Genomic DNA, 14,140 nt, shown 5'->3' with positions numbered 1-14,140 from the left:
AGGCAGGGTCGATGGGGAGGTTGCGGCGCCACCCCGTCACGCACAGAGCAGGGCCAATCAGGGGGTTGGGGCGCTGCCCCCTGTCCCGCACAGAGCAGGGCCCATCAAGGGGTTGGGGAGCTCTCCCCTGTCACTCACAGAGCAGGGCCATCAGGGGGTTGAGGAGCTCCCCCCTGTCACTCACAGAGTAGGGCCAATAGGGGAGTTGGGGCACCGCCCCCTGTCACACAGAGCAGGACCGATCAGGGGGTTGGGGCGCCGCCACTCTCACACTCAGGGCAGGGCTAATGGGGAGGTTATGGCTCTACCCCGTCACACACAGAGCAGGGCCCGTAGGGGAGGAAGGGTGGGTTGGGGCACCGCACCCTGTCACACACAGAGCCACAGGGCAATCAGGGGGTTGGGGAGCTCCCCCCTATCAGGCACAGAGCAGGGCCGATCAGGGGGTTGGCGCGCCTTCCCCTGTCAGGAACAGAGCAGGGCTGATAGGGAGGTTGTGGCCCCGCCCCCTGTCACACACAGAGCCGCAGGGCGATCAGGGGGTTTGGGCGCTGCCCCCTGTCATGCTGATCCCGGTGCCTGGAGGCCTCGGGGCTCCGCTGATCCCGGTCCTGGGAGGCATGTTACCCTTTTACTATATAGGATAGAGGCCTGGTGCATGGGTGGGCCAGCTGGTTTGCCCTGAAGGGTGTCCTGGATCAGGGTGGGGGTCCCCATTGGGGTGCCTGGCCAGCCTGGATGAGGGGATGATGGCTGTTTGCAGCTGGTCACACACCCTTCAGGGTGGGGGTCCCCACTGGGGTGCCCGGCCAGTCTGGGTGAGGGGCTGAGGGCTGTTTTCAGGCTGGGACTGAAGCTCCCAACTGCTCCTTTTTTTCTTTCTTTTTTTTATTCTGGGCCAGCTTTAGCTCTGGCTCCAGCTCTGAGGCCTCTGCTGCTAAAAGAAGGTATCTGGTTTGTTTAGGTTCTATAATCGAAACTCTGTATCAACTCCAGCTCTGAGATCCTGGCTCGCTGAAAGCAGGTTTCTGGGGTTTTGTTTAGCTTCTATATTTGTTACATAGTTGCTTAGAGTTGCAGCTCAGAGGCCGGCAAGGCAAGCAGGGAATGTTGGAGTCCTCCGTCACTGAAGCAAGCAAGCCTCATGTTAGTTTCAAGCTGCCTGGCTGCCGGCCGCCATCTTGGCTGGCAGTTAATTTGCATATCTCACTGATTAATCAATGGGAAGGGTAGCGGTCATACGCCAATTACCATGTTTCTCTTTTATTAGATAGGATAAGACATTTGCTAATTAAAAAGGAAAAATAGCAACTTTATAGTGGAGAAAACTGGCAAGCACCTCCTTAACCAAATAATTAGACTTAAAGTCACCAGGAATGAGGCACATTGAAGTCATGTGATTCTTTTTTTTTCCATATTTTTTTTTCATTCAATATTATTTTACATTAGTTGCAGGTATATAGCCCAGTAGTTAGATAATTACATAATTTACAAAGCGATCTCCCTAATAATTCAAGTACCCACCTGATACCACACATAATTATTATAACATTATGGACTATATTGCCTATGTTGAACTTTACATCCTGATGACTTCCAACTTGTACTTTTTAATCCGTTCACATTTTTTCACCCAGCCCTCTAACCACCACCCTTGTCTGGCAACCATCAGTCTGTTTTCTGTATCTATGAGCCTGTTTCTGTTTGGTTCGTTTTTGTTCATTAGATTCCACATATGAGTGAAATCATATAGTGTTTGTCTTTTTCTGTCTGACTTATTTTACTTAGCAAAATATCCCCTATACCCATCCATACTGTCGCAAATGGTAATATTTCATTATTTTTTAGGGCCGAGTAATAATCTATTGTATACGTATGTACCACAGCTTTTGTATCCACTTGTCTATTGATGGGCACTTGGGTTGCTTCTATATCTTGACTATTGTAAATAATGCTGCGATGAACACAGGGCTTATATATCTTTAGAGATCACTCTAAATTCACACTTTCACTTTTGAGTCTCCATAACTGAATAACCTTTGAAAAAGGACACTGTCCAAAAACTTAGCTCCCAGAGGAATTTTGGCAGTAATGCTTTGCTCTTCCTGAGACATATTCATTCGAGAGAGTAAACAGCACACCGTCCTTTCTCTTCCTACCCAAGAAAAAAAAATCCATGCAAAAAATACTTGAAAAGTTTTATGGTTCTCTCTTCCCATAAACATTAACCTTTTAGTCCATCTCCCTTGTTAACCATTCAAACCACTGGCATGTTTACCACCGCGTACTCACTGAGCCAGAGGGAAAGTCTGGAGATTCAGTCACTCACCACCTGGTTTCCAAGCTTAATTTCCCTGTCACCAACCCACATGGGATTTTTTTTTATTTTTACTTTACCATTTCCAAATAATCTTTGATACCCAATTCTAAGCATCCAATTCTATGCTGATATTCAACACTTACCATCACAAGTGTCTTTGCCAATGTTAATCTTTGTACCTCACATTTCTAGAAAAAGGTTAGATGTGAGCCTTGTTTACTGATATCTTATAAATTTGAAACAGCCAGAAGCTGTTCCCTGGGCTAACCCATCCCGACCCTACCGCAGTGCTGACAGATGTCACCTTGGAATCCTGTAGAAACATCCTATTTTCTCTCGTGATCTATGTCAAGTCCCTCTACAGTGAGCCATCTGTTCGTTCTTCCTGTGCCCAGAAACATTGGCAGTGTTGGGTCAAATCAACACAGAGCCGTCCCACCTACTGTCAGGTTTCTGTCCATTTCCTATCCTTCTTTCCAATTCTCTCCTTCCCCCAAAACCTACAGACCTGGTTTTTCCAAAAGCTGACAGGGAGCTCATGTAAGTGATAATACTGAAGAGGCTACTACTACAAAATTCAATACAACTTCTTAAAGGATGGATGGGGAATAAGTTCATAAATGTAAAACAACACAACCAAAGTTTCCCGGAGCATATTTTATAGATTTCCATACAAAATGGGAACTGGGTTTCAATGAGCATTTCAGCCTTTGCTAAATCAAAATCCAAGAAAGGAAATAAATGATGTTATTACAGTCTTAGACATGTATTACAACAATCTGCATTTTAGTCTTTCTTTTTTTTTAATTAAATTTTTTGGGGTGACATTGGTTAATAGGATCACGTATGTTTCAGGTGCAGATTTCTATGATACAATCTGTACATTGCACTGTGTGCCCACCTAGTCTTACTTCTCTTGAAACATTTCTCAAATATATTCAGCAGCAAAAAAACACCTATTCAGATTTTGAAACGTTGAACTGAGTTTACATACTGAATATAAATTCATATGGTCCTAAATTCACACTTTGCATTACTAGGCTTTAAGCACAAAGATCTTTAGTTTCCAAAGAACTCAATAAAAGGATTTCTCACTACAGCACAAGACACATTTCTCCTGAGGAAAAATCCCCGTGTCGCTTGGCTCTCTGTCACACAGAACAGGAGGTGTTCCCCTGAAAACAAGCTCACTGCCACTCTTCGGGTTCAGCATTGTTATAATGATCACTGGATCCAGTCCAGATCTATCAGCAACTTTGTTAACACGTGAGAGTCAAAATCCACATTTCAAGGACAACATTTCTGATCCAGATACAAACACACACGTTTACACTTATCTGTAACATACATACATATATAGATACACACAAACACACACACTCTAAGATCATCTATTGCACACACTTCCCACCTTGCCTCTTCCCCACTTTACTAATGGGGGACAAACTGTGCTGAGTTGCACATACTTTTATGGCCAACACTGACACATCTGACCCTCAATTCTCTCCAAACTCTCCTTTAAGCTGGCCCACTGTTAATAAACTTCAACTTGAAGGACACACTTCACTAGGAGGCATGGTGCCATGTAAGTATTTCTCCTGCCCTCTGGCGGTCCTACCCCGCAGCTAGTTGGTATCCGGGTGATAGCTAAATTGTCTCTTGTCCAGTGTTATTATATCCAAATCATACATCCTTCAGCACCAAAAGTTCCAATGTAATACGAGAAGCATAATGGTTTCAATGAATGGTGGAATCCTATATAATAAAAGGCTAATATGCAAATCGACTGAACGATGGAACGACCGGTTGCTATGACGTGCACTAACCACCAGGGGGCAGACGCTCAATGCAGGAGCTGCCCCCTGGTGGTCAGTGCTCTCCTACAGGGGTCAGAAGCCGGGCTCATGGCTGGCAAGAGCAGCGGCGGTGGTGGCGGGAGCCTCTCCCACCTCCAAGGCAGCATTGAGGATGTCTGTCATGGGGAGCGGGCCTAAGCTGGCATTCAGACAGCCCCTAAGGGCTCCCAGACTGTGAGAGGGCACAGGGACTGAGGGACCCCCTCTCCCTGAGTGCACAAATCTCATGCACCAGGCCTCTAGTCTATAAGAAGCGAGTTCCGGTCCTGACTTGGCCATTACCTGGCTGCCCTGAATCACTCCACCTCTCTATGTCTAATGAGTGGGACTGACTATCAGGTGTGGAAACAGTCAGTCCTTAAGCTGTCATGGGCCCCCACTAACTGGTCATGGTGCTCAGTCCCACTGAGACCAAACCCCTCCTCAGAATTCTAAACATGGTGCTCCAGGGGCCCCGGCCATGACCACATAATGACAGCTGGCCTGTAGAATCCCTATGTGAAAGTCCACCTGTGCTCCCCTAGGATGCAGCTTAAAATTGCCCCTGTCCTGTTTCTATCCTTGGTCTTAGCTGTATCAATTATGCCAGGATAATAGATTCTCTGAAATCCTTAGTATTCATTTCCTCAAGGTCAAAATGCAGTTCAAGTGAAAAGGGAGAGGGATGGAGGGAGGGAGGAGGGAGGGGGATTGGGGATAGGAAGGGAGGAGGAAGGCAGGGAGGGAAGAAGGAAGAGGGGCAAGGAGAGAGGGAGAGAGATGGCAGAGCTAAGGAGACAATGAGGAGAGATTCTCGGAGAAGCCCAGGCAGAGGCGGTGGCTTTCCTGGGCGAGACGGGGGCTTCTCACGGCTCCAGACTTGTATTTGCAAACTGCATTTCATGCTCCGTTTAGCATCTAGCCAAAATTAGTATGGGTTTTGCTTGTTAAAGTATGTGTAGACACACAAGAGCCAACATTCTGTTCGTTTCTTGAATTTTGGGGGGGAATCCGCTTAACACGCCCCACTGCGCCAGATCATCTGCTCACCTGGCTTGAAATCAAATCACTACTGAAGTCTAAGCTTTCAGATCCCAAAAGCAAAACCACTCCACTCTGTGACAGCAAGAATGTCTCAGATACACCCTGGAAAATCGTTAAAAGAACAAAAAACGAAATTAACAGCAGTCGGGATAATAGTGTTTTCTTACTTAATAGTCCATTTAGACACACATTAAGGATTAAGCATACCTGTAATATAGGACCAGAATACACACACACACACACACACACACACATATTCAGCCTGTCAGCCCTTCCTGCCCCTTGGCAGACATCACTAGTCAAACACAGACTTGTGCTCTGAACCTGGAAGCAGCCTGAAAAACTGTCAACACTGTTTCTTCAGCTGATTCTTTCCAACTGACCAGGGCTGGCCGTGAGCCACCTCCCACTTGTCACCCTGCAATGAGGAAGCGACTGAGGGCAAACCAGACCCCTCCTCCTCTCTGCCAGCTTCCTCGCTTCAGCAACTGCAAGCACCTCCTTCCAAAAGATTAGACACTCTCTTGCCATAACCGGTTTGGCTCAGTGGATAGAGCGTCGGCCTGCGGACTGAAGGGTCCCAGGTTCGATTCCGGTCAAGGGCATGTACCTGGGTTGCGGGCACTTCCCCAGTAGGGAGTGTGCAGGAGGCAGCTGATCGATGTTTCTCTCTCATTGATGTTTCTAACTCTCTATCTCTCTCCCTTCCTCTCTGTAAAAAATCAATAAAATATATTTAAAAAAAAAAAAGATTAGACACTCTCAGCCAGACATCCCCTGAGGGCTCCCGGACCGCGAGAGGGCACAGAGCCTGAGGGGCATATTGTAATGAAGAAAATGCCGGTGCCGGGCCCTCCCCGCCCACTCACCAGGTGAGAACGCTGGGGCTCAGACAGTGGAAGGCTGTCCAGCCTCACACCAGTTCACAGGAGAACTAAGAGGAGCCTGAGCTGAATGAACCTTTTCTGCGCATCACAGCGCCTGGGCCGGGGCTGGCCATGCAGGTGAAGGAAAAGGTTCCATTTCTTTCGTCAGCCTCCTCCTGTTCTCCTCTTTCCAAGAGAGTGAAAATAGCTTTGGTGTGCGTCTCTTATGTTTCCTCTCACCATCTGCCTCTCAAAAATACACATGTTTTTTGTGGCCAAAATGGAAGGAGAGAGAAGCCCTGGGACTTCATATTGGCTAATGTGGTGAAATTAGACCTTCCAAAGACTCCCTTCTGCTTTGGCACCGTGGTCCCCAAACCTTCCCCTCTGTCAAGACCTGCAGAGATCGTTTATTTTTATTCAGTGATCTCAAAAACTGGACGTTAGCCCGGCCGGCGTGGCTCAGTGGTTGAGTGTCTACCTATGAACCAGGGCACATGCCTGGCTGTGGGCTCGATCCTCACGAGGGGGCGTGCAGGAGGCAGCCAATCAGTGATTCTCTGTCATCATTGATGTTTCTATCTCTCTCTTCCTCTCCCTTGCTCTCTGAAATCAACAAAAAAATATATATATTTTTTTAAAAAACTGGACTTCAGCTATCTGGTTCTGGAAGAGCTTAAGGTGTTTAATCTCTATAAGTGAGCACATCTGACCTAGAAGCTACCATGCAATGTTTTATGCTAATATCCAAAAGAAAACTGTATATCATAACTTTAATCTTTTCTATGCTTAAAAGAATATTTTAAAAAAACAACCCTGCTAAAACCCTCAAATAACAGAGCTTTACTATCTTAGATATCTTGACACAGTCACTTTAAAACTTGGCAATGCTATTTCCATAGGATTTCAACGTAGCCAGAACCAGAGGCTAATTTTACAACAGCACTGTGGTCTCAGGAGTTCTTAAATGATGCCACTGACATTGTCACATCACAAAGAAATGAGCAGACAAAGCCAAGGAAGTGTTCTTTAAAGGGGTTCCAATACTCCGCCCAATACGAACCAAACACTGGCCAGTAGCTGACTTCCCAACATGACCCATCACCATCAGAATAGGAAAACCTCAGCTCAAAATGATTTATGTTTTAAGGTAATCTTCAAAAAGTGCACAGCTTTAGTATTTTTTAAATATAATGAGTAACATAAAGATGTGTTTTCATTTTAATTGTACAAACATATTTTTATACTCATACAACTATCAGCTACACACCCAAAATCCGCTAGCTATTTAACTGGAAAGGAGACCATCAGATAACCTTTGAAAATGAAGTAATTCCGTGTGCCAAGAACATCGACGGTGCTGCTGATTTATATGGAGTTCGGAAACACACACAATATACAATAAAATTGGTTCTGGACGGAATCAATGACAACTTAAAATATGTCCGAGAAACACTGCAACTAAGATACAAGTTACAAAAACAGCGAGAGGTGCTAGATCGATGTACTGAATAAAACTGAAAGCATGCTTACAAAGAGAAGAATCAAACCAGAAATCACCGACGTACTTCTGTGCCCCGTGAGCGAGGCTAACAAAGGAGCCACACAAAGGCTGTAGGATCCCAGCACCAGCAGTGCCAGTAGCGTCGCATCGTAGTGCCTCTCTGAGCCGGCCGGCGGGGTGAGTGTCGAATTGATAAAGATGTTGGAAGAGATATCCGTTTCTGTGCAACTGCGAAATCCTCCTGGTACAGTCATTTAAATGGGTCAGAGCAAGCTCAGGCAGGAAAAGCTGCAGCCATGTTCGCTCCCGTATCCTTCATGCCTGCTCTTAGTGAATTGGAATTGGGGGGCGGTATCTGTGAGCTGCAGGGCACCGCACAGAACAGATCAGACCAGCCAGCAAATCCCACTGAGAAAGAGACTCAGTGATCTGGACGCTTACTCTGCAGCAGGGACACATCGCCGCTCGGCAGGCTCGGTGGGTGGAGGGAAAAGCCCTTTGTTACAAGACAAAAAGGAGAGGACAAAAGCATTGTACACCCTCCTCAGGAGTGTCAGACTCGCCACGGAACCGGTGGCCATGTCAACATGGCTGTCAATGGGAAAGGCTGGGTGGTGACACGACAGAGCGTCTGCCTCCAGTGTCACAGATTCCGGCGTCGCGGGGTCCCCCGGGAGCACGCTGCTGATGCTGCTGATTGTTAACATTCGCGTTGCACACAGAGGAAGTGGCAAGCGCAATGGCCTTGACATAACACATGTGCGAATCACCTTTCCAAATGCCTAATTCCCTGCTCCGTGCGAGCCCCTCTGATTCCATGCTACAACGTCAAGTCCAGACAATAAGCAGAGAGGAATCCCGTTCCAGTGTAAGTAACACGTTCCGGCGTTCCTAGAGTTCTGGTATCCCGCTCCTTCCTAACACCAGACGAGCTACTGCTGCGAAGCGAGCTCTCGGAAACGCGCTCATTAATTCAATGCCACATCCTCCACGAGCGCGTCCTCACTCTGTTCACATGCTGGCTGAGTGCCCCTGGCCCGGTGACAACCTCTCCGAGCCTGAATTACCTTATATATATAATCAATTACAATAGAAATTATTTGAGAGAGAAAAAATGAACTAGTGTATGGTAACCCTGTAATATGCTCCGCTACCCATGACTCTGCTTTGTCCCTGACCCCTCACCAGAAAGAAGAAATTGATCCCTCCTTAAAGAACGCCCCTCCTCCCCCCACAACCAGACATCTGGTTTCATCTGCTATTCTAGTTATCCATGTACATATCTTCCTTCTTCTCATCTCCTTTTAGAGAAGTGCCATTCTTTTATAACCTGTACCTCTCATTGCATCTGTCATGATGCCTGCGCACAGCCAGGCACTCCTAAATTGTTCAAATTAACTAACTTTGTGAGAAAATTTAAACGAGCAAAGAAGTACCAAGACCAAACACACCTTTTGAATGAAAGGGAGCACTCAATTAATTCACCCTTTTTATACACAGAAAGCAGAATTCACATTAGCAACATTAAACATATCCTCCTGAATTTAAATTACGTAAAAGTAGGCTTGAAATTCTAATATACTAGTCATATTGCACTGAATCCAGCATCCAAAGATTCTAAAGCACACATCCACAAAATGTGGTCTTTTACAAAATAAATGGAGCTGAAGTTTTCTTTTTCCTGGTTCCCAGTTGGGTTCCAATGGCCCCCTAGCTTGCTTTCTTTCCTTAAACAAACCAAAAAACACTATCACTTCAAATGACACACTTTAGAATCCCTATTATAAAAAATACCAGGTCCCATTAACACCAATATTTCAATGGTTCATAGCACATTCATCAAAAGAGTATGTTGTTGAAAGAACATTTTCCCTGCCAAACTTTCAGAGCAAAAAAAAGGGGGGAAAAATTGAGAGAGGAAGAAGCAGCAAGCATATGTTCTCGTAAATCACAGAGACCAAAAGCCTAATGATGATTTGCAGGGCACTGGTTTTTCATATAACGTCCGTTTCAACAACCCCCAAAGGATGATTGACATATGACCGACTCACAATTGCTGCTGTAAGCGTTCAGGTCGCTGTGGGTGCTGGCGATGGAGGAGGGGCTGCCTGTCCGACGGAGCGCAGAGCTTTTCAGGGATGCGTTGGACTTCGGAAGCGGTCGAGGCAAATTCACCCAAGACGGCTGTGCAGTTTTCAAAGATGTAGGTTTTCCTTGAGGGGTAAGAAAAAAAGAAAAAAGTTTCTACTGCTACTCATTTTGAAAGTTTTAAGCTTATAAACGCAACCTCCTGCACTAACAACTGACTGACAACGTAAAATGACTATTCCTAATCATGTAACTTTAGGTGAAGTCTTCACCTAGACTTATGTATTGCTGATTTATTAGAAGCAGACGAGCAGAGATGATGGTGAGGCAAGCAGGCTGGCTGTAACCAGGGAACCTCATGAAATTAACTCATGTGTTCTGTGACACAGTGGTAGATCAGAAAGAGCCATGTGAGATAGAAGCTTTTGGCAAAATTAAAATCAAAGAATAAACAAATTGATATGGCTCCCCCCCCCCATGCTGTTAACTGAAAAATAAACAAATTAGCCCATTCATGCACGAGGCTTCCATATTAAAAAACAAAAAAACAAAAAACACATGAAAAATTTAGAACAACCAAACAGAAAGGGGAAAATAAATGCATCTGATGAAGAAAAAAAAAACTTCACTTAAAAAATACCTAATGTCTAACACCAGGTGGTGCTATATTACCAGCAGTATTCTTTTTTCCTCTTAACTTTTCACCTTTACTCCTGATTTGCCAACTTAAATGATCTCCACTCAAACTTCTCTTTCTTGCAGCAAATTGTTTCCATTTATCAACAAAATATATATGCCTCAAATTCTCTGGCATCTTTGAAATCACATTGTCTCACAGTGGCTGTCTGAAGGTCGGCATTTCCCAAGTTCAAGCCTTCGCTCACGGCTTTCTTCCTACCCATCTCTCTTGCAGAGTCTATTTTATTCACTTTACTCTAACCCTGCCCTGTACGAATGAACCCCAAATGCGCACTTGCAGCCCTAACCTCCTCCTGAACCCCAATGCCTCTCACATTTCCAATTCCTTGCTGAATGATTCCATTTGGACAGATAACCTCCTACCTACTTATGCTCATTTAAGTCTAGTTCTCCTTTTTCCCCCCCGGCCTCAAAACGTTGGAATCACCTCCCCTCCCTCCCCCAGATTACCATATATTCTAGCACCAAGTCTCTCAATGCTAAAAGTATCACATCCTGAAGAATGCCAAGAAAATGAAAAGACCTTAGAGCAGTGGTTCTCAACCTCCTGGCCCTTTAAATACAGTTCCTCCTGTTGTGACCCAACCATAAAATTATTTTCGTTGCTACTCCATAACTGTAATGTTGCTACTGTTATGAATCGTAATGTAAATATCTGATATGCAGGATGGTCTTAGGCGACCCCTGTGAAAGGGTCGTTCGACCGCCAAAGGGGTCGCGACCCACAGGTTGAGAACCGCTGCCTTGGAGGAAAATGATAGTCACATATTACTGATGGTGCCAACAGAGAGAAAAGAACTTCGTCTGAAAAGTAACGCTCACTGCTTTGTCCCTGTGCGTTTGCCTGCCAAATCTCATCTTAATGGAGGAAAAGGAGCTGACTCTCCTTAGGTCTGGCGTTTGAAGTCGCCCAAATTAAAGTTCTCCCTGCCTCCAGCCTCACCCCTGCACTGTTCTCTGTACGGGCAACCAACCTACTCTTCTCTCGACACCAGGATTTTACTATTCTAATTCACTAGGAACATCCTTTCTTTTCAAAACAGTCTTCGTCCTCTCCATCCAAGTCCTACAATCCTTACTAACCTGATATTTTGCCTAAACAACTGTGTTAGGCACCACACGTCCTGTCCTCCTATCCTTCCCAAGCCCATAACATGGACCTCCTGAACATGAGAACTATGCTCATGACCCAATTTAAAAAGCTCCATTTCCCCATTAGCTACGGGATATTATTTTCAATCCTCTCAATGAATATTTCATTTTAGAGGCTGAATCAGGTTGATTCCTACCAACTTCTTCCCCCTTATGCTTTGCCGTGCTTCCACCCTCATTTCTACCTCCCTGGGCCACTCTATTCTTCTGTGTAAGACCATATTTGTGAACGAAATGGCCTCCTTTCCATCTAGTCCTCTATCTTGTCTGCTGAATACAAAGCCAAGAGACGGTGCTTTTAAATCCTTGGCAGCGCCACCCCAGATCTGTGAATCACCATCTCCATTTTAACAAGATCCCCAGGCGATTCAAATACACATGATGTGTGAGAAGCACTGGGAAGAATCAGGACCTCTTTGTGTGTGCAGTGGGCCACACCTCCCTTTATGTTGCTTCTATCACAGCGTCTATTTACTATGTCTCTGGACTAGTTTCCCTGAGAATGGGAAGAGCATCTTACTCCATTCTGTCCCTCAGGGCCCAGCAAAATGGATAGCATAGAGTGGGACTTAATATATGTTTGTTGAATTAATTTTTTTTTTCAGGCCAAGAGTTAGGTATGGGAAGTAGGGAGAGGTGCGTAAAGGGGACAAACTTTCAGTTATCGATTGAGTAATGTCTGAGGTGCTAATGTAAAACATGGTGACTAAGGCTGATAACACCTAAGGTTGATAATTGAGATTTGCTATAGGTAAGAGCTGGAAACAGCCCAAGTGCACATCAGTAGATGAGTATACCAAAAAAGCTACGGTACATTTACACCATGGAATACTATGCAGCTGCAAAAAAAACAACAAAACAAAACAAAAAAGGATCTCTTACTTTTTAAGACAGCATGGAGGGACCTGGAGAGTATTATGCTAAGCAAGATAACCCAGTAAGAGAAAGAAAAGTATCAAATGATCTCACTCATATGTGGAATCTAATGAACAAAATAAACAATGAACAAAATAGATCCAGAGACATAGAAGCAGAGAATTGTCGAATCTCAGAAGGAAGGTTGGATGGGGAAGAGATTAACCAGGGAACTTATATGCATATATGCACAGCCCATGTAACACAGACAATTGTGCAGTGAAGGCCTGGGAGGGATGAGTGTGGGGTGGAGGGGGTCAATGGGGAAAATAAGGAGGAGACATCTGCAATACTTTCCACAATAAAGATAAGTTTTAAAAAACTGCTAAGAGAGCAGAACTTCAATGTTCACACACACACACACACACAAAAGATAAATATATGAGGTGGATGTGTTAATTTGATGGTGGGAACCCTTCCATAATGTATACATACATACAATCACCACAATGTACACTTTACATATCTTACAACTTTGTCAATTATACCTAAATCAGGCATTTATAATTATAAATATAGAATTACAATGGTGATAGTAATAAAACTATTAAAATTTCCTTTAAAGGCAAGAGTAAATAAATTTTAGTAATCTCATCATCTACACTGAAGCATTAAACACTTAACCAAATTTATTTGTCCTTTGTTAAGAGACTACAGCCTATTAGCTAAATAAAAGGAGACATTTTTCTTTACATTCCTTATGATGATTAGCAAGTAACAGATATTCAAATGTCCATTTGATTTTTACATTTGCAGCTAGCCACAAGTTTGACTTGATATTGGAGGTATAGAAAAACAGGTTTTTAGAATATAAATTCATCAAATCGCTGCCCTTTAAGCAAAATCATTCTGATGAGTCATATCATCGAAACCAATGAACAAGGCTGGGCAAGCTACATATGAAAACTCTTGGGCCGCAGCCACATGCAATCAAGACTCAACAAGTTTAGAAAAATCAACTTATTTTTCAGAAAGGAATGTTTCACAGCATTGTTCCCAAAGGATTGAGGTTCACATACATTCCTCAGTGTACCGTGATTCCAACACACAGCCTGGCACCAGAAGCAAGCGTACTCCCCAGTTATCGTTCCTCTGACCTGCCCTACCCCCCTTTTAAAAGATGCTTGAGACAAAACAACGAAACCAAGAAAGCTTAAAATGGATAAATGCTTAATATAAAGTAGACTCTATAATTATTTTTATTCCTACACATCTGTAAGCTTTATGTATTCTTTAATTCTTTTAATTTTACTAAGAAAAAGAAACAAATTGAAGAAACCAGCACCTAAAATTGATGTTTTTCTATGGCTATGATGGAAAATTCTTTATGATACCATAATGATGTGTTTCCTGGGACTAGAAATTAAAGCTAAAGAATAAACTTCTAAATGGTCCTCCTTTGTTCCGACACTTACAAATGACTCATGCTCTCGGGGAAGGCTCCCAGGGCCTGCACAGGTTCGCACCGGAATCGCTCAGCCCCGTTTGCCCTCCTCCATTCTTTAAGGAAAGGCCTGGGAAAGAAGGTGGGTCCCACACTCCTCACAAAACACACTACCCTGAGAGGTTTCCAAAGCCACAGAAACACCGACCAGTCAAAGCAAGTCCTCATCTCTGCACTCCCAGCGAGACAGGAAGGAAGTCAGCACGAGTACGTTTTTCACGAGGCCATTCGGCACTAAAAAGAATGGCTGGCTGCTTTTTACATTTGATAAAA

At 44.3% G+C, this 14,140-nt stretch overlaps 1 protein-coding gene across 1 annotated transcript in view; it reads right to left on the bottom strand.

Annotated features, from left to right (window-relative positions):
• MTUS1 (microtubule associated scaffold protein 1) overlaps positions 1–14,140 on the bottom strand; it is a gene marked incomplete at its 5' end in the record, with an annotated part of 94,404 nt that overhangs the window by 59,261 nt on the left and 21,003 nt on the right. Inside the window, one exon of the mRNA XM_081084728.1 lies at positions 9,621–9,782. Within this exon, the coding sequence (XP_080940854.1) occupies positions 9,621–9,782 (162 nt within the window). The remainder of the gene's footprint in view (positions 1–9,620; positions 9,783–14,140) is intronic.

This window comes from Myotis nattereri, assembly GCF_964212035.1.
Source record: "Myotis nattereri genome assembly, chromosome: 2".
Lineage (NCBI taxonomy): Eukaryota > Metazoa > Chordata > Mammalia > Chiroptera > Vespertilionidae > Myotis > Myotis nattereri.
This window is presented reverse-complemented; position numbering and strand designations above follow the sequence as displayed.